This window comes from Chiloscyllium punctatum, chromosome 24 (genome assembly GCF_047496795.1).
Source record: "Chiloscyllium punctatum isolate Juve2018m chromosome 24, sChiPun1.3, whole genome shotgun sequence".
NCBI classification, from domain to species: domain Eukaryota; kingdom Metazoa; phylum Chordata; class Chondrichthyes; order Orectolobiformes; family Hemiscylliidae; genus Chiloscyllium; species Chiloscyllium punctatum.
The window spans coordinates 58666592-58685524 of record NC_092762.1 but is presented as its reverse complement, the minus strand read 5'-3'; the positions used below and the strand labels follow the sequence as shown (position 1 = coordinate 58685524).

General features: G+C 36.4%; 1 protein-coding gene across 3 annotated transcripts in view; it reads left to right on the top strand.

Moving 5' to 3' along the window:
• arid3a (AT-rich interactive domain 3A) overlaps nucleotides 1–16043 on the top strand; it is a 102875-nt gene extending 86832 nt beyond the window's left edge. For 2 of the 3 annotated variants that reach the window (XM_072593924.1, XM_072593922.1), the window contains 2 exons: nucleotides 7816–7905; nucleotides 13028–16043. In XM_072593924.1, coding sequence (XP_072450025.1) covers nucleotides 7816–7905; nucleotides 13028–13179 — 242 coding nt within the window. In that variant the 3' untranslated portion in view covers nucleotides 13180–16043. The remainder of the gene's footprint in view (nucleotides 1–7815; nucleotides 7906–13027) is intronic. The other variant, XM_072593923.1, reaches the window with a different exon arrangement.
• Nucleotides 16044–18933: the final 2890 nt, after the last annotated feature.

Here is an 18933-nt window from a genome sequence, read left to right as displayed (position 1 = left end):
CCAGGATTGTGAATTGGACAGCTTTACTGCTGCCATTTCAGTTTTGCCAGGGCCAACCAGACTGTTTAGCAGGATTTATTGAAGAGGTTAGGTAAAAGAGCCTGTGTGGGATCAGTGCCATCAAGATTGTATAAGAGAAGAAGGTTCTGAAGTAGTGTCCCATTTAGGTGAGAACTGTTTCCAGCCACTTCAGTTCAATGAGGGCAAAATTATTGAGTGGGAAGGTGTGATTTCCCAAAAACCAGAGACTTGAGTTAGAGAACTTTGGAACTGCATATGATTTAATATTGTGAGAATTGGTGGGGCTGCTTAAAGTGTTAATAAGGTGTATCTTTGTCAATTTTTTTTTCTCTCTTGAAATATCATTTTCCTGTTAATTCATATTTAATTAGTGGTGTTAAATTCCTCCCACAATCTAAAGCTGTACAGGTTAGATGAATTGGCCATGCTAAATTACCCATAGTGTTCAGGGGTGTGTGGGTTAGGTGTATTAATCAGGGGTAAATATGGAGTAATAGGGTAGGGGAATGGGTCTGGGTGGCTTATTCTTTGATGGATCTGTGTGAACTTGTTGGGCCAAATGGCCTGTTGCCACACTGTAGGGACTCTATGATGATGAAAAGTGAAATTTTTTTGGTAAGTTTGTTTGGGGGCCATTTGGTATATTTATTCAGTTCACTTTGATTCCATCCACAGCAGTTGTAACAAAGTACATGTTCTGAAATCTGCATGTGCTCCTTTTTGCATGTTAAGCGCTGAGGTTTCTTTTAAGTGAAATTGCCTGCAGTGCTGAAAATGTAGATGAATTGTTCGTGATGAAACAGAGTTTGCCATTAAGTAGTTCCCCAGTTAGATTGTGATCTAATTTTTGTCACAAATAGTTTTATAAGAACTAAATTTTGGACCAGCCTCATAAGTCAATGCAGTGACTATAGCGACTCTTACCCCATACCTTGGCTAGAGGATTGCCTACATTACCAAGATAGATTTACTCAAGTACTGGCAGATTCTTTTGACTACCCTTGCAAAGAAATTGGTCTTTGTAACACTAGGTTATACTAGCATAAGTCATGCCATTTGAACCTCCACTTGACCTCTGAAATGCCCCAGCCACCTTTCAAAGGCTGATCCGAGGAGCAGGAAAATTGACGTTTTGGGTGTTGTGATTTTTAACTTTGTACACCCCACTCTAACACCGGCATCTCCAAATCACTCTAATCTTGACTCTGATCTCCAGCATCTGCCATCCTCACTTTCGCCTATTTGTGACCACAGTACGTGAATTTTTGTGGAAATGTTTAAGACCCAGAATACCAATTTATTCCATTAGATTTTGCTCCTTCACCTGTACCACCTGAAAATCTCCCATGTTGCTGGAAAATCCAGCATTATTGCTGATGTCCCCTCGAGGATGTAGACTTGTGGTTAGAACTGAAAAGATAATGTTGAGGTTAAAAGAATAAATGTCTGAGTGTGTTATTCATTTTTAAATTACTTTTCTTCCTTTTGTAATGAAGCTAGTCTTGTAGGTAAGATATCATGATAACTGATCAGAAACCTAAAATATTTATCGATAATTGAACTTTTAATTACAACTTTTTTTTTGAAAGTTGAGCTTGGGGTCAAACGATGACTGTGGATATAAAGTTTTAGTTTCTTTCTGGAGAGGCACGCTGTCACAACTGAAGATGCCAGAAGAACTTCAAACAACAAACCAACAACCCACTGGACAGTGATATCCTGTGGCTACAGAGAGGAAAAAGGGGTTGACAACACTGTACTGCACCCTTGCAACAGACCGTACCAAACTGCAGAACTGTTTGTGTTTCCCCTTTCAAAGTATACAAGAATGGATTAAAAGATGGTAGCTGTTTTTGTGGTGGTGATTGTGATAACTATTGGCCAGTGCAGTGGGATAAGTGTTAATTGCGTTTCAATTTTTAATTATTTGCAGATGGGGTAGGCTTTAACTAGAGATTCACTTGTGCTGTCATGATGGCAACCAATTGAAATGGAGGTGGTTCAATTCGAACACGCATGTCTTGTATATCTTTGTAAATGAAAGTTTATAACAGTGTATAAAGACGGGCTCAAGTTTTCATATCAGCTTCAGATAGTAGATGAGGTCTTGTTTCAATGTCTTATTTAAAAGTTGGCAGCATTGGAGTGCCAGCACCAGTTTATGTTCTCGAATCCTAGATGGTGACTTGAACCCACAACACTTTTAACTCAGAGGTAAGAGTGTGAATAACTGATACAGAAGACCATAAAGGAGGTTGGACTTGTTGACTGTGTTTGATCATACAAGAGCTGTCCAGGAAGATGGAAGGATAGTGATGAGAAGAAAGGAGGAACATTTATATAGAAGCTTTCATGTTGTCAGGGCATTCTATGAAGTGCTTCAACAACTGCGTTACTTTTTAAGTGTAGTCCCCAAAGAGCAAATAATGGATTAACTATTTATGGCTCTGTTGATTGAGGCTTAAATGTATATCAGGACACTGGGAGAGCTCCACCCCTCTTTGAAAAGTACAATGGCAGCCTTTTCTCTCTTTCTTACTTTTCATGACAAATTTAACCATCATTTGTGGGGTTTCATAAAGTTCTGAGCATGTGGGTGACTACAAAAGCCAATAATTACAAATTAATGGAAAGTTTGCGTAATTCTGAATATTCCCTAATTGTGTTATGGTGCAGAATGCGCAGGTCTCCTTATTTTGCAGAATAAAAACTAAAGGTCTAATGTGCTCTGCATTTTAAGCCCATAGCCCATATGTTGTCAGGTTGAATTCATTAAAGTCTCAGTTATTTACCTACTATTTGAGTTTTGTAAAACAGGATTGGGCTGTCTCATAGTTTCTTATTTGTGGAGTTGCTTTTTTTTAACTTGTTCAAGGCCATTAATTGCCCATTCTTAATTGTCTATGAGAAGGTGGAATTGAGCCGTCTCTTTAAACCTTTACAGTCCTTGTGGAGCAAGTACACCCACCGTGCTGTTAGGGAGGAAGTTTTAGGAATTTGACCCAGCAACAGTGGAGGAACAGTCATGTAGTTCCATGCTAGGATAGGATGTGGCTTGGATGGAACCTTGGAGGTGGTGGTGTTCTTGTGCTTTTGCTACCTTGTCCTTTTGGATGGCAGAGATTGCAGGTTTGGAAGGAGCTTTGCTGAGCTGTTGGAGTGCATTAGCTACATATCATACCCGTATCTTTGGTAAAGTGAGTGCAAGTTTAAGGTGTTAGTGAGTTGCCAGTCAAGCAGGCTATTTCACCATGAATCGTGTTGAGCATCTTGGATGTTGTTTGAGCTGCATTCATCCAAACAATTACTGAGAATTCTAGTGCTTGTTGATTTGTGCTTTTGGACCTCATAGACAAGCTTTCAAGAGTCACAGGTGATGATGTATCCACCACAGAATTCCCAGCCTTTCATGTGCCCTGGCAGCCACAGTATTTCTATGGGTTAGTTCACTTCAGTTTCTGGTCAGTGCTGCCCCCAAGATGTTAGTGGGAGATTCAATGATGATATTGCCCATTGAATTTGATGGCGCTGGTTGGATTCTGTATTCTTAGACATGGTTATTGCCTGGCACATAAGTGAAAGTTGCTTGCTAGTTATCAGGCTAGGCCTGAATGTTGTCCAGGTCTTGCTGTGTTTAGATACTTAAGTGCTTCAGTGTCTGAGAAACCTGAATCCACTATGATGGTGGATACTGTGGACAGTTGACATTTGAATGAATTGCTGGCTTGGATTTTTTTTTCCTTCTCTTTTTTTTTCTCTCACTCTCTGTATGCATTTGCTTCCAAAGAGAGCTGTTTAATTTTTAAAAATTTGTTTGTACTAGTAACACGATCCTGGCAAGCCTCTCTGAGGATTTAAGTTTATATCAAACTCCATGAAACCTTCAGAGATCTTCTAGTGCTTTCTTCGGTCAACATGAGAATGTACACCAGTGTCAAGCTCTGCAAAGAAAACTTGCTTTGGTAAATGATTGATGGGTGTTTTGGCCGTATGAACAGCTCAACTCGGTTGTGACTGACTATATGTTGTGCATGCTTGACATGTCAGCTCGGTGAACATTTCACTGGTACTTTTTTTCCCTGCCATCTCATCTTCAAAGGTTTTGATTGTAGCTCAAGTGAATGTAGTTGAGCTTCTTGGATTCCTACATGGTCTCATTGGCAATATGGGCAGTTGAGTATATGCTGGTGAGAGCAATGAACTCATCCACTACTAACATGTTTGGTGGTGGATGGAAACTTTGGATCTAAGAAGGCCTTTTCTGGCATAATTTGGTACATTCATTTGGTTTACTTTTTGTTGACTGTAAGGCTCATGTTGTTCTCTCCAATGCATGCAAAAAATCCATGCTGCATTGCATTTCCACCTCTGAAACAGCAACCAGTGCACAATATCCTTGGAAACTTTGGTCTTTGTCTAGAGTTGTCTCAGATTAAGCAAATCCTGGTTGTTATGATATCTGGTTTTGATGTTAGTATTGCTAACTTAGAAGGCATTAGAGAAGAAAATCAAAGAGGGTGTACGCTAGCATGCAGTTACATTTAACTTCTTTAGCAACTGGAAATCGATCAGAAGATTCACGGGCATTTAAGGTATGCATTGATATGCTGTCATTAAACTGCTGTGCAATTATGATGAATTTCCAAGGGTAGCCAAACTTTTGCATTACCTTCCAAAAGCCTTCATGGCTAATTCTGTCAAATGTCTTGGTCAAGGCAACTAACATGGTCTAGAGGTCTGTGTTCTGTTTTTCACATTTTTCCTGGATCTGTTTAACTGCAAACATTATATCAGCCCTTTTTATTCTTGACCTTTTTTGAAATTGCACTGATCTTCTAAAGGAGATGCTAGTATTGATGTTGTGTTAAGTAGATCAGAGGGATTCCTGTGAAGATTCTGGCAGCAATGGGGAGGAGTGGAATTCCTCTAATGACTGATAAAATTGGTGTTATTTCTGCCTATGCTATTTGTTACGATAAGGGGTAAACCCTCCTGCTTAATTTAAACCAGCAACACACAAAAGATTTATCCCATGTAGTAATCTATGAAAATTTAAAAGGCCAAGAACTGGATAAAATGAAAGTAACAACTGTATTTCTTAAAGTATTACAGGGAATAATTAACTAACAACTATTTACAACTCTTCCTCTAACTAATTGTTTACCTTCCCCTTCTACAATAGTATAAAACCCCCCGATTAAGATTTACTAAAATTCAACTTTTCAAAAACCAGCTAAATGTCGGATCTTCTTTCCTTTTTCTTAGGGATTTCTGCATCACAGGTTACTGATTGATAGAGGTACCTTTTAAGAGAACTATTCTCTGGGCAGTCTGCAGATGTCATTGGCTTGGTAGTTCTCCTCTCAATTGTCTGAATTTCCCTGGTCTTATTACCCCCCCCCCCCCCCCCCCCCCCCACCGAGCATCAGATTGTGTCATTGGCTTTTAAGATTATTGTCTGTATATCAAATTCAAACTTGATTGTAGTTTGGTATTTTTTTTGGAGTATAATTTAAACTGATTGGCCTAATTCAAATCTGATTTGTCATTTCCAGGCAACCCAGTTAATCTAGCTTTCAACCAAATGTTACATTGTTACCTTATTCAGAACACTTGGTGCTGCCAGGTAGTTCTGCTAGCTTTTAACTCCAAAAGGTACAGTACACCCACATCTTCATAATAAGTTCAAGTATGGAGAAGTTCTTACAGAATACTTCTTTGTCCTCGTAAACTGAGAGCTCAGTGACTATTGCATTGATTTCTAATTTTTAGACCTCCACTGGGACAGCATGTGCTTCTGTAAATTTGTCATTAGGCAGAAGTGTGGTTGCATTCTTCACATAACAATGGGAGATTCCTCAAGGGGGCAGTTGATGTTAACCCTGTTGATTGTGTCTTCATAATTTGAGGATGTAATTAAATGTTCTGCTCACCATTTTATTAATTGGACTTTTTCTGTCAGAACTTTCTACTCCTCAGCACTAAAGATTGAAATGAGCCAGTAAACTGGTGTCAATAGGCAGATGTCAGAGCATCATAGAATTTCTTCTAGTCTTTGGGTCTGCATATAACTAATAACTATAATTTATAACATATAACTATATGTTATAATTTATAACATATAACTATATGTTATATAACATATAACCTATAATTTTGGAAGAACAAATAAGAATGCGGAATACAGGGTTAATGGTAGGGTTCTTAGTCAGGTGGAGGAACAGAGGGATCTTGGGGTCTATGTACATAGATCTTTGAAAGTTGCCACTCAGGTGGATAGAGTTTGTAAGAAGGCCTATGGTGTATTATCGTTCATTAGCAGAGGGATTGAATTCAAGAGTCGTGAAGTGATGTTGCAGCTGTACAGGACTTTGGTTAGGCCACAGTTGGAGTACTGTGTGCAGTTCTGGTCGCCTCACTTTAGGAGAGATGTGGAAGCTTTGGAGAGGGTGCAGAGAAGATTTACCAGGATGTTGCCTGGAATGGAGAATAGGTCGTACGAGGATAGGTTGAGAGTTCTCGGCCTTTTCTTGTTGGAACGGCGAAGGATGAGGGGTGACTTGATAGAGGTTTATAAGATGATCAGGGGAATAGATAGAGTAGACAGTCAGAAACTTTCTCCCCGGGTACAACAGGGTGTTACAAGGGGACATAAATTTAAGGTGAAGGGTGGAAGGTATAGGGGAGATGTCAGGGGTGGGTTCTTTACCCAGAGAGTGGTGGGGGCATGCAATGCGCTGCCCGTGGGAGTGGTAGAGTCAGAATCATTGGCGACCTTTAAGCGGCATTTGGATAGGTACATGGATGGGTGCTTAATCTAGGATAGAAGTTCGGCACAACATCGTGGGCCGAAGGGCCTGTTCTGTGCTGTATTGTTCTATGTTCTATGTTCTATAACTGAAGATTGGTCAGCTTTCTGATTCAACCAAGTGTTTTGCATCTCTGAGCTTGTATTGGATAGTCCTGAAAATGGTAGGCATTGTATTTTGATAGGGGTGATTTGTCAAAGAGTCATATAGCATGGAAACAGACCTTTTGGTCCAACTAATCCATGCCAAATATAATCCCAAAGTAAACTATTCCCACCTGCCTGCTCTTGGCCCATATCCCTCCAAACGTTTCCTATTTGTGTACTTATCCAAATGTATTTTAAACTTTGTACTGACATCCATCACTTCCTCAGGAAGCTCATTCCATATGTGAAGTACCTTGGTGTAAAAACTTTGCCCCTTATGTCTTTTTAAAATTTCTCTCCTCACCTTTAAAAGTGTGCTCCCTAGTCTTGAAATCCCCCATCCTGGGGAAAAGACAATTACCATTAACCTTATTTATATCCTTCATTATTTAATAAATTTCGGTAAGGTCACCCGTGAGAGATATTCAATTTCTCCTTGCATCCTTTATGTAAACCTAAAGCTGGTGATGCTTCTGATTAGTTTAATCTGATAAAGAGGCAGTGCAGAACAGAACTGGAGACGAAACTGGTCTTTATTTATTTGCAAAAGATGTTATTTGCAGGGACATGTGTAGACCTCTATTCAACAATGCCTTTTTAAACCTATTTCAATATTTAAGAGCAATGGTGCTGGTCCAGTTAATACCTGAATACAATTAAAACACTCAATTGATATCTAAATAATACTTTGTACTGCACTGAAAGTATTCACTTAGATTTTGTACGGAAGTTCTGAAGTGGGACATTAATATATTTTGATCCAGGTCCGACTTCTAACACTTAATTTCTTGTAACCATTTTCCATGGTGAATTGTTAACATAATTTGTTTGTTTCCCAGCAGACCGCCAAGAATCAGCATTGAACCTTACAACAAATGGCATGAGCAGTATCAGTATGTCAGTGGAGATCAATGGGGTTGTTTACACAGGTGAATCTGAAGTTTCATGTTGAACAAGTGGGGTATTTCAAATATAATTTGTCAAATAGACTAGAGAAAATACCTTTTTGATCTGCGTTCTTTAATGAAAAGTTGGATTCCCTTTCTATTACATGCAAAATCCTAAGATTTATTACATTTCAGGGTATTCCAATAAGAGCTCTAAATTAAGAGTACCTGGAATGTACAAAACAAAGAAGCCATTCAATCCAATCAGTCCACGCTGGGGTATTCATGGTTCAATTGAGCCTGCTCCTATCCAAATCAATTACTGCAACCATTGATTTGCTTTTTCTTCTGAAATGCTTGTCTATCTTCTCCATTTAAATGCTTTTGTATTACTTGCACCAACCACTCCCTTTGGCAACAAGTTCCACATTCTTATCACTGTGGATGAAGATGTTTCTTCTGAATTCCCTGTGGAACTTTTGTCACCATCTTATATATATGGTCTCTAGTTAGGTTGTTCCCCACAAAAGGAAATATTCTCTCTTTCTATACTACCCTTCATAATTTTAAACACCTTTATTAGCTGTTTTTCAAGAGAAAAGAGACCCAGCCTGTCAATTCTTTTCTGACATGCATCTTTTTAAATCTTCTCCTTGTTTTCTTCAATGCTACTATATATCTTTTTTATAATGTGACAAAAACTGCATTATGTTCTTTAACCAAGGTACATTTTAGATTTGATATCACTTCATTACTTCTAAATTCTATGCTTATAAACATGAAGCTTTTTCTTTAAGTGATCTTGCTAACCTGTGGCAGATCTTTTAGTGATTAGTGTATTTTAATTCCAAGATCACAGTGTTTTTCTACTATCTACTAGATCTTTGAGAAGGTGACCAAACAGGTGGATGTGGGTAAAGTGGTTGATGTGTATATGGATTTCAGTAAGGTGTTTGATAAGGCTCCCTATGGTAGGCTGTTGCACAAAATATGAAGGCATGCTATTGAGGGTGATTTAGTGGTTTGGATCAGAAATTGGCTAGCTGAAAGAAGACAGAGGGTGGTGGTTGTTGGGAAATATTCATCTTGGAGTTCAGTTACTAGTGGTGTACTGCAAGGATCTGTTTTGGGACCGCTGCTGTTTGTCCTTTTTATAAATGACCTGGAGGAGGGCATAGAAGGATAGGTTAGTAAATTTGCGGGTGATACTAAGGTTGGTAGAGTTGTGGATAATGACGAAGAATGTTGTAGGTTACAGAGGGACATAGATAAGTTGCAGAGTTGGGCTGAGATTTGGCAAATGGAGATTAATGCAGAAAGTGTAAGATGATTCACCTTGGATAGCATAACAGGAATAAAGAGTACTGGGCTAATGGTAAGATTCTTGGTAGTGTAGATGAGCAGAGAGATCTCTGTGTCCATGTACATAGATCCTTGAAAGTTGCCACCCAGGTTGATAGGGTTGTTAAGAAGGTGTGTTAGGTTTTATTGGCAGGGTGATTGAGTTTCAGAACCATGAAGTCATGCTACAGATGTACAAAACTCTGGTGCCGCCACATTATAGGAAGGATATGGAAGCTTTGGAAAAGGTTCACAGGAGATTTACCAGGATGTTGCCTGGTTATGGAGGGAAGGTCTTACGAGGAAAGGCTGAGGGACTTGAGGCTGTTTTTGTTCGAGAGAAGAAGGTTGAGAGGTGACTTAATTGAGACATAAGATAATCAGAGGATTAGTTAGGGTGAACAGTGAGAGCCTTTTTCCTCGGATGGCAATGGCTAGCATGAGGGCACATATCTTCAAATTGAGGGGTGATAGATATAGAACAGATGTCAGAGGTAATTTCTTTATTCAGAGAGTAGTAGGGGTGTGGAATGCATTGCCTGCAACAGTAGTAGACTTGCCAACTTTAAGCTAATTTAAGTGGTCATTGCAGAGGCATATGAACGAGAATGGAATAGTGTAGGTTAGATGGGCTTCAGATTAGTTTCACAGGTCGGCGCAACATGGAGAGCCGAAAGGCCTGTACTGCACCGTAATGTTCTATGTTCTTCTCCAGTAATAAGCTATTCCCTGTTCTTCCTACCAAAATATACAATCTCACATTTATCTGTGGTAGATTTCAAAAGCCAATTATTCACTTGTTCACAAGTTTAATAAAGTGTTCCTGTAAATTGTTCAGGTCCTAGGCATTCAGCATCTTCCACCTCCCATTGGCCCACCCCATCTGAATTTGGTGTCATAGATTGATTTCATAGATCAAATTATTAATGTAAATCTTGAACAACAATAGGCCAAGCACGTGTCGTGGTGGAATACTACATTCCACCCTGCACTTGAAATACCGACTCTGTATTCCTACACTCTGCTTTCTAATTCAAAGTCAATTAACAAATAGTTTTGCCATATGTAGTCTGACTTCGTATTGACTAATCTTATTACTCTGTTCTGAGGACCTTCTGAAAATGTCTGTTATATCTACGGTATAACTACTCTCTGTTCTCTCTGTTACATCCTCGAAAAACTCAAGAAGGTTGGCCAAACAAGATTTTCCCCATTTGAAATCCATTCTGATTATTGCTCTTAATGCTCATTTGCAGATGTACTTCTATTGTCACCTTCAGTATGAATTCCATTATTCTTCCCACAACTGATGTTAAGATGGCTGGCATACACCTTCCTGAATGAGGTCTGCCTCTCTGCAGCCCACCGAAAAAAAAACAAATTGGACTTATGCTAGCTATCTGTTGGTCCTTTTAACACCTAGTCTTTTCTAGCAAATAATTAAATATGAGTCATAATACCTTTGCTATCTCTTCCCTGGATTCTTCTAAAATATATGAATGCAATCTGTCGAAATAACGGGCCTTGGCCTGTTTAATTTGTTCAATAGATCTTTCTTTTTTTAATTTTAAGCGCATTTATGTCATTGCTGTCCACTTATCTTTCAATTTCATATCTTTAATGGTCCTATTCTCGTTCAAGCTTCTTTATTGATGTGCAAGTAAAACATTTCACTATTTTGTTTATGTTCCTTAATAAGTTGATACTATAGTTTCTCCTTTAAAAATGTATATACTTTTTTTAACTTCTACTCCCTGTTACCTGCCATTCTACTATTTATATGCCTCTTTCACTTGTTGCCTTATATCTTTAATCAACCATGCCTTTTCACATGGTTTGTTTAAATTTCTTTTTGCTTTTACTACCCTTTTCTGTTCTGGTTCTTCTCACTTCTAGATCAAAAAAATAAGTCTTCCCTTGTTGGATTTTTTTTTACACATTGGTTTAGAAAGTAATTCTGCACATTGTAACAAACCATTCTCTAACCACCCTTACCATTCTTCATCTAGTTAGTATTGATGTACAGGTAGCTGAATTCCCTTATTATTCAATTGTTAAAAAATTCCATTCCCTAGATCTCCTTTAGATTTTGATTACTTTGAAACAAAGTATCTATTCAAAAGATGGAGGGTAAAAATCAAGGCAGCAATGTTCTTGCCATATCCTGATTGTTTTGGAGCCTTAGTTAGAAGTGGTGGAGATGACTTTCCTTCAGATGTACTGTTGTCCTCTGTCATTTGTAGCATGCGTAATTTTCACAATTGTCAACTATTGAAAGAATTCCCAAGTCTTTACTGCTATGTGTTCTTGTACTTGGAAGAATTTTTCTATCTTGACTTCAGCAACATTCATTTTAGGTTAGCACATGAATTCATATTAACTGAATCATAAAATTCTATTATTTTGTCCACCTAAGAGTATGATTTTGCTGTTTGCATCGTGAAGGCTGTACATCACATTCATAGCATAGCATGGTCTTTAGACTCTGCATTAAACATATTTCACTCTTAACTTCTTCACACCACCTAGCCATTTTATTCTATTCCTATTTATTCTCTTCCACTTATCTACCTTTTCCTAAATTCATTCATGCCATTCATGTCAACCACTTCATATGGTAGCAAGTGTCATATTCTGAACACAGAGTAAAGTTTCTTGGGGATTCCCCATTGGATTTCTGTTGCTATCATGTATTTATGGAACTTGGATTTAGACACCCTCACAAAACATTTCTACGTTTTCTGCATCAAATCTTTTTGTAATATTGAAGACCGCCTCTTCCAGATCACCTCTTAAAATGCACCAAACATTTTGCACCTCTTCAATTCTGGTATCAATTGTACATTCTCCGGTAGTTCCAAACCCATTTTTTCCCAGAATTGTCTGCTTAAGCATAGTCAGACTGTGACTGTATTAAAGTTTAATGTACACTTTATAATTTTAAGTCTGTTTGCTTTTCACATCATATAGTTTTGTAAAAATTTGCATTGCTATTCTTAGTATATCTGTCCCTCATAGACCCCTTTGTATCTCCATTCTTGAAGTCTAATTTTCCAAGTCCAGGTGGCCTCCTTATTCCTAGTAAGAAAGTCCACACCTGATACTGTCTATATTGAGATTATTTTGCTGTTAATATATCAATTTTGTCATAATCTCCTTATTAACTCCTTTCCCCAATTTAATGGCATCCATAAATTTTGAAATTGTGCTCCTGATTCCAGAGTCCAAATCATTTATCTTAATGGTCAATAATAGTGGTCACAGCAACAATCCCCATCAAACATTGTCACAATTTTCACCAGTCTGTGAAACCACTTTTACCCCCACTGTTTTTTTTTCTGCTTTGTAGTCAGTTTGTTAATTGTCCCTGACTCCACATAGTTGCTGACTGTGGTTATGAAGAATGCCTTCTGAAAGCCTTTTGAATGTTAATTTATATCACATCCTCCTGTACTCTTTCAGTATTTCTTAAAAAATTGTTCTATAATTCCCATATACATTAAATACTTGTCATTTGAAGGTTTTCAATTTTTCAAACATTTTGTTTTAAGTATCCTCTAAAGGCTGTCAGCAGTTCAAGCTTTGTTTCTCATGATATGAGAACTTCTCCCCTTTCCAGATCTTGCTAGATGAAAACTAATCTGATTACAATGTCTCTTTTGTGCTTGAGTTTGTATGTATAGTTGGTTTGGTAATGATTGTTATAATTAGTTTACTCAAATAAGTATTAGCTCTAATTGAGTTGCAAATTTAATGACAATTTCCAGTGTTTTAAAATGGCATTCTAAATTAAACATATTAAACGATATTTTGTTTCAAATAGGTGTTCTGTTTGGTCAAGGACCTGGTATATCTGGTGCTTCGAGCATCAAAGGAAATAACAAGAATAACAATTCTCAGGGTACACCTAGCCTGCCTGTACCTCGCACACCTACCTCCTCCTCATCACATACTTCAAACAACTCTTCACCATGAGGCTGCAGCTGTAATAATGCCAACTTCAGCATAGTGCATCACCACCAACACTTTAAAAGGAGTTCTCAGGCTTTTAACTCTCAAGGAAAGTAACTTTTGATGACCAGAGGTTTCAATTGAATGGCTAAAATGGCCAACAGTTAAGCATAATACATACTCTGCTTATAAACTTTCTTGGGTCACTGAATGAGATCCAGGAGCAGCTAAAAACTACTAATACCTCATAAATCTACTTAATCTTTAATCAAGATTTATCATTGGTTACATTTTTCTTTTCAGCCAAATTCAGCATTTAAAGAATATATGTGTATTTCCATGATGTGCTATTTTAATTGAGATTTATAAGTGAATATTGATATTTTTTGAAGGAAAAGAAAATTTGACTACATCTATGATATTGCTTCTTAGATTTTGGTATGTTCAGTTACTGCAGAACAAGAAAGGGATAAGCTATTTCAATGTTTATCCATTTATATCGATCATTCTTCTACATGTAGCAATACACAAACTTTTACAGTTCAGATATTTATTATATACAGTACTTTTTAATATATTTTAATTTCACAACACAGGACTCTAATACAGTGGAGCTATCCTGAGATCATTTTTCCTGGCAAATGTAATTGGATCGTGAGGAGCATTCCATTCTAATGAAGATCTGGACCATTGTACATAGCTGTTTGGGGCAGGGGTTTAGGAAATAGTGAATTTTAAATGCTGCTGTTCTACAGTTTCCTTTAGTTCAGATGTCATATGTTTGCACAAAAATTCAAAGTGCTCACATTTCTCTCTTAAATGCATCATTTTGACTACTACTTCAGCAGCGCTGAGATGACAAGTTCTTCATATATTATTCATTAAATTTCCTTAAAATGACAAAATAACTGATCTGACATTTTTAGCTCTCATTTTTGGCTTGACATGCTGAATTATTAGTGTGTTCATTTTTAAAATTGCATTTTGATAAGGCAGGATAGAATTCTGCTTGCTGATCTCCCTATGTTTTGCCACGGAAGTGAAAGCAAAATAATTTACTGTCTGCCACTAAATACAGGTGATTTTTTTAAAAAGATAAATGTGATGACTGTTTTCAAAATGTATTAAGGACATCTTAAGTAAAGTCTGGGTATAACTTTAGTTGTGAAACATACCTCAATTAAAGCATTAGATAACAATAAACATTATAACATTAAAAATATATAATATCTGTCATCACCAGCTTTTTGCAGACATTGATTAATAAGTTGGACCTTAAGTGTTCATGAATAGTATTTCATTTGCTAGGCATTGATCTTCATTGAGCTCCACTGCATTTATTATAGTATTTAATGTGACATTTGAAGTAAAATTTTTATACAGAATCAACTTTGTGTTCATACTGTGAAAATACACAATTTTAGAGTGTAAATTGATGCATCACCATTGAAACAAGTATTTTGGAAAAACTATTCTGTTTGAAGTTATGTAGGTCTACGTCTCATATCTATCTCTCTCTATCTATCAATCACAGGATTCTAAGGTTGCTGTAATGATGAGAGTGAAAACCTATCTAATGGAAATATATCTTTGAGAGAATGTAATTAACAGGTTCAGTTTTGGATTTGTAGATTTTCAGTTAAGTGCTGTTACTCCACTGCCTCAAAGAAATTGTTCAATGAGCAGCAAGGTTTCCTTTTTTCCTCCATTTACAATTACACTATTGTTTATCAGTAACCAAATGTGATGGTGTACTGCCATCATCATGTCTTTAGTGTGCTAGAGGTAACAGCATGTTAAAATTAATTTTGTAACATCGCATTGAAATGAATGAAAAGCAAAAATTGCTAGAGACAATATGTTTACATTTGGCAAATGTTATTGTGTTTTGTTGGCGTGTTTGGTGAGTGGGGTGATTTGGGTAAAGTCAGAATGTAGGATTATTGAAAAATGGCATCAACTCCTTGAGAAGCATTTACCATTGAAACAAATAGAAAATTAAGTAATTAGTTGCAACATATTACATTGATAGCATTCTCTATTAAAATGTGCTTTATTACTTAGTTTCCCAAAGTGTATGGAGGTAGAATTCCATTACCTTGTCCTACCTCTGATTATTAGAATTCAAAATATAATTTTGCAAGAAAGTCCTGCACTGCAAGAAAGTCCTTTTGGTGATGGTTATTTTGTGCCAACACTTAACATAATTTGGTTTAAATCAATTTAAACGTTAGAAGAAATATGATAAGGCTTTATAATAAGGCTGGCTGTTTTAAGGATGCTGCATAATGTCAAAATACTTAACCATCATATCATCTGTGGCATTTAAGGTACAAGTAAAACCACATGGAGCATGCATGTTAATTTTTTTTTGTCGATTTTTCTCCCCATCCTTTCTCCTTTTCCGAAGGCCTTCTCTCTTGTTAAGTATGATTTGATAGGTGACCATTGCCTGAGGCACCAATATGTATGCCGTATTGGCAGGCTATTGTATAGTACTAAGCATCATAGTGAAACTTGATTCAATACAATCTGTACACATGGACTTCTACTTTCCAGGAGTTGCTGGTTAGTGATTAGTAATGCAAGTGCTGGTCAACCCTAACTTAGAGCATCAAAGGCCATTGTAATTGAGGAATTGTGACTGTACTATCTTGGGCTTTTATTAAGAAAGCTGATATGTCTAGAGTCATCTGTTTACAAGACCTAGACCTGTTTTGTAAAGAAAGGACTTGCATTGATATAGCAGTTTGACATCCTCAGGTAATCCCAGAGCACTTTATTGTCAATAACTTCTTTTGAAACATATTTATATTGTACAGTCAAATGCAAAAGCTAATTTACACAAGATCTTCCAAACAGAGAAAATAAAATGGATGTGGACATCATTGACAAAATAAGCATTTATTTCCTAGGTCTAATTACCCTTACAAATTAATGGTGGTAGTCCACTTTCTTTGACTAAAATGAAATGACTTGGTGGACAATTTCAGAGGACAGTTAAGAGTCAACTATATTGTCATGTCTGGAGTTGCAGATAAACCATACAGTAGGAGAGCAGATATACTTCACTAAAAGACATACTGAACCAGATGGATTTTTATAACAAAACAATAGTTTTTTAATCCCCCAGTTTGTTTTATTACTTAATGTAAATTTCATATCTCATCAGATTATTACTTCTGGCTGCTGGACTTTTGTTAATTTAATGTTTTCCAATATGCTCTAAATTATGATTGCTTGATTGTGATTCTTGAAGGAAGAATGTTGGCTGCTACACTGGCAGAACTCCTTGCTGTTGAAATAGTGTTATGGAATTTTCAATTTGGCTAAGTGGCCAGAGCCTTCATTTAATAACACACCAATATACAGCACTTCCAACATTGCAGCACCTCTTCAGTACGGCACAGAAATGTTAGTTAAATTATTTGCTTAATTTCTAAAATGGGATTTAAACCTGATTCCTCTCATTATTGAACTATTCAGCATTTCAGTCAACCTTTTGTTTGCTTCCAGGTAACAATTCTGTAGCTAGATAATGTCAGGTGTTACGAAAATAGGAGACACTGAACACTGGGGTGCAGTGGCATTGCTTAAATAGATGTGTTCTTTAGGGTAGTTGTCTGGTTTTCTTTTATCATAAATGTTTCCAGCATTCTCCATGATCACACAAAAGAGGACATAAAATGTTAGAATAGTTCATTTTCTGTAATATTTTCTCCAGATTTACATAATTAAAATAATAATGAAATTAAATCTATTGCTGTTGATTCTGAGATATAAAGGTATGTTTCTTCATAAATTTTGTCTTTTAACACTGGCACTAAAATTAGTTGCAGAAAACTACCTCATTATGTTTCTAAGATGATCAGATTCTATTTGTGAGTAAAAAGATTTCACTGAATGCATTGAGACCAGAACCTGCCTGTCCTTGGGATCTTGACCTTTTTACATTATAACAAATGACAGTCGGAAATAATCTATTAAATATGCAATTTCCTGTCCCTCATAATAAAGCTTTGCTACTCTTAGCTTTCAATTCTGGGATAAAATGATAATTTATGTTCAGAGATAATAGCACAAGGAGGTTATATTGGCTTTTTAAAAAATCGATATGTTGTTGTAGTTGACCCAGTGACCTAAGCCTTTTGGGGATATGATGGATACTCAATTGTTGCTGGCAAATGTAGTTCTTGCTTTTGTATGGCGACAAGCTGTGCCAAATTGATTTCTTCTTGTTGTACAGCATATCAGAAATAGTGATAAATTAGTAGACTAAATTGTATCTCAGTCTTTGCCTAGTTGTATTTGCAGTTAGCTGCACTTTTGACATTTTTGACCTAATTCTGCTATTAAGTATAATAAATTACATAGAACATAACAGCATAAATTGTACCTCCGTCTTCACCTATTGGTATGTTTAGAGAACTGTAGCTGTAACATTTTTAGAAATTATTCTGCTATTGGGTTTAACAGGGTTATATTGGTTTAGTTCAATTATTCCAGAACAGAGCTTAATTTAATAACTATCCAATTTCTAGTTTAGTGGCCAATTTTTAATGTGTCCCTCAACCTTTTACTTAATGATGCAATCTTTCTGATCTCTTTGGATTATATTTACTTCTACCATTTTAACTTCCCCAGAAAGTTTTAAAAAAAGACTTGATCTGCATATCTTGAAGGTTTGTTGTGGTTCCTGTATGTTAATGATGTGGTAAATACAGTAGAAAATTTTCTGATAGCTATATCTAAAGAAATTTCTTTATTTTAATTTCGCTAGAAATACTTATTTAGAGGGAACATTACTCATTCATAATATTAACAGTGATTAGAGGAAGTTTAGGCTGTCGGTAACTAGCTGCTTGTGGACTGTGTGACTGAAAAAACTGAAGGAGACATAACAGACTCCATGCTTTACACAAAAGATATCTCTTCCTTTTCTACAGGTATACTGCCAATTAAGTGTTGAGAAACATAAGCTTCAGATTTTTGATTTGATGCTGTTATTTTAAAAGCCAACAGCTGTTAATTTTAAACTCAAAAGCAATTGCTGCTACTTTTAAGAGCTTTAAACATTACAACCCAATGTTTAATTCACTGTATTGTGCTAACATTATCTACTATTCAAGTAATGGAAAATAAATTTTATAGATGTGAGTTGGCTAAGTTGAGCTTGATAGCAATGGAAGTTCATTAAATCCTATAAATGAGGTTTTGACATCTGAATAATAGACCTTCCCAAAATGAAGTTAGATTTCAAGTTGTCCCTTGTAGTGAAACTGTCGTTACTCCAATTGGTTACAACTATTTTAATAACAATGTGTTATAAGCACTTTCATTTAAACTCTTCTTTGGTTTTGATATTTTACTATGTTCAAATGTGTCCTGCTCGGCATGTTCATGGGTCAAAATTTATATTTTGTTTAAGCATTCAAGAATTTAGTATGATATTAGAGCTATGTTCTGATGTTCTACTGCAACTTCTTAAAAAAAAGTATGTATCAGTGGTACCATGTCATTGACACCAGAAGCTTAATTTTGCCAGGGTGGCATTTGGGGCACAGTTTGTTTTTGCTGACCCTAGGCTTGGGATCAGAAAAATTCATAAGATAATACCACCAAAATAGGAGGAATGAAAATTGTTTTTTGAATTATTAGTATACATAGTTTCAGGTGAACTAAAGGAAATTGCAAATTGCTGCATCATATAAATTACTTTGCAGTATGGACCCAGTACTCAAACTAAATCTTGTGATTTAAGAAATGCGAGTATTGCTT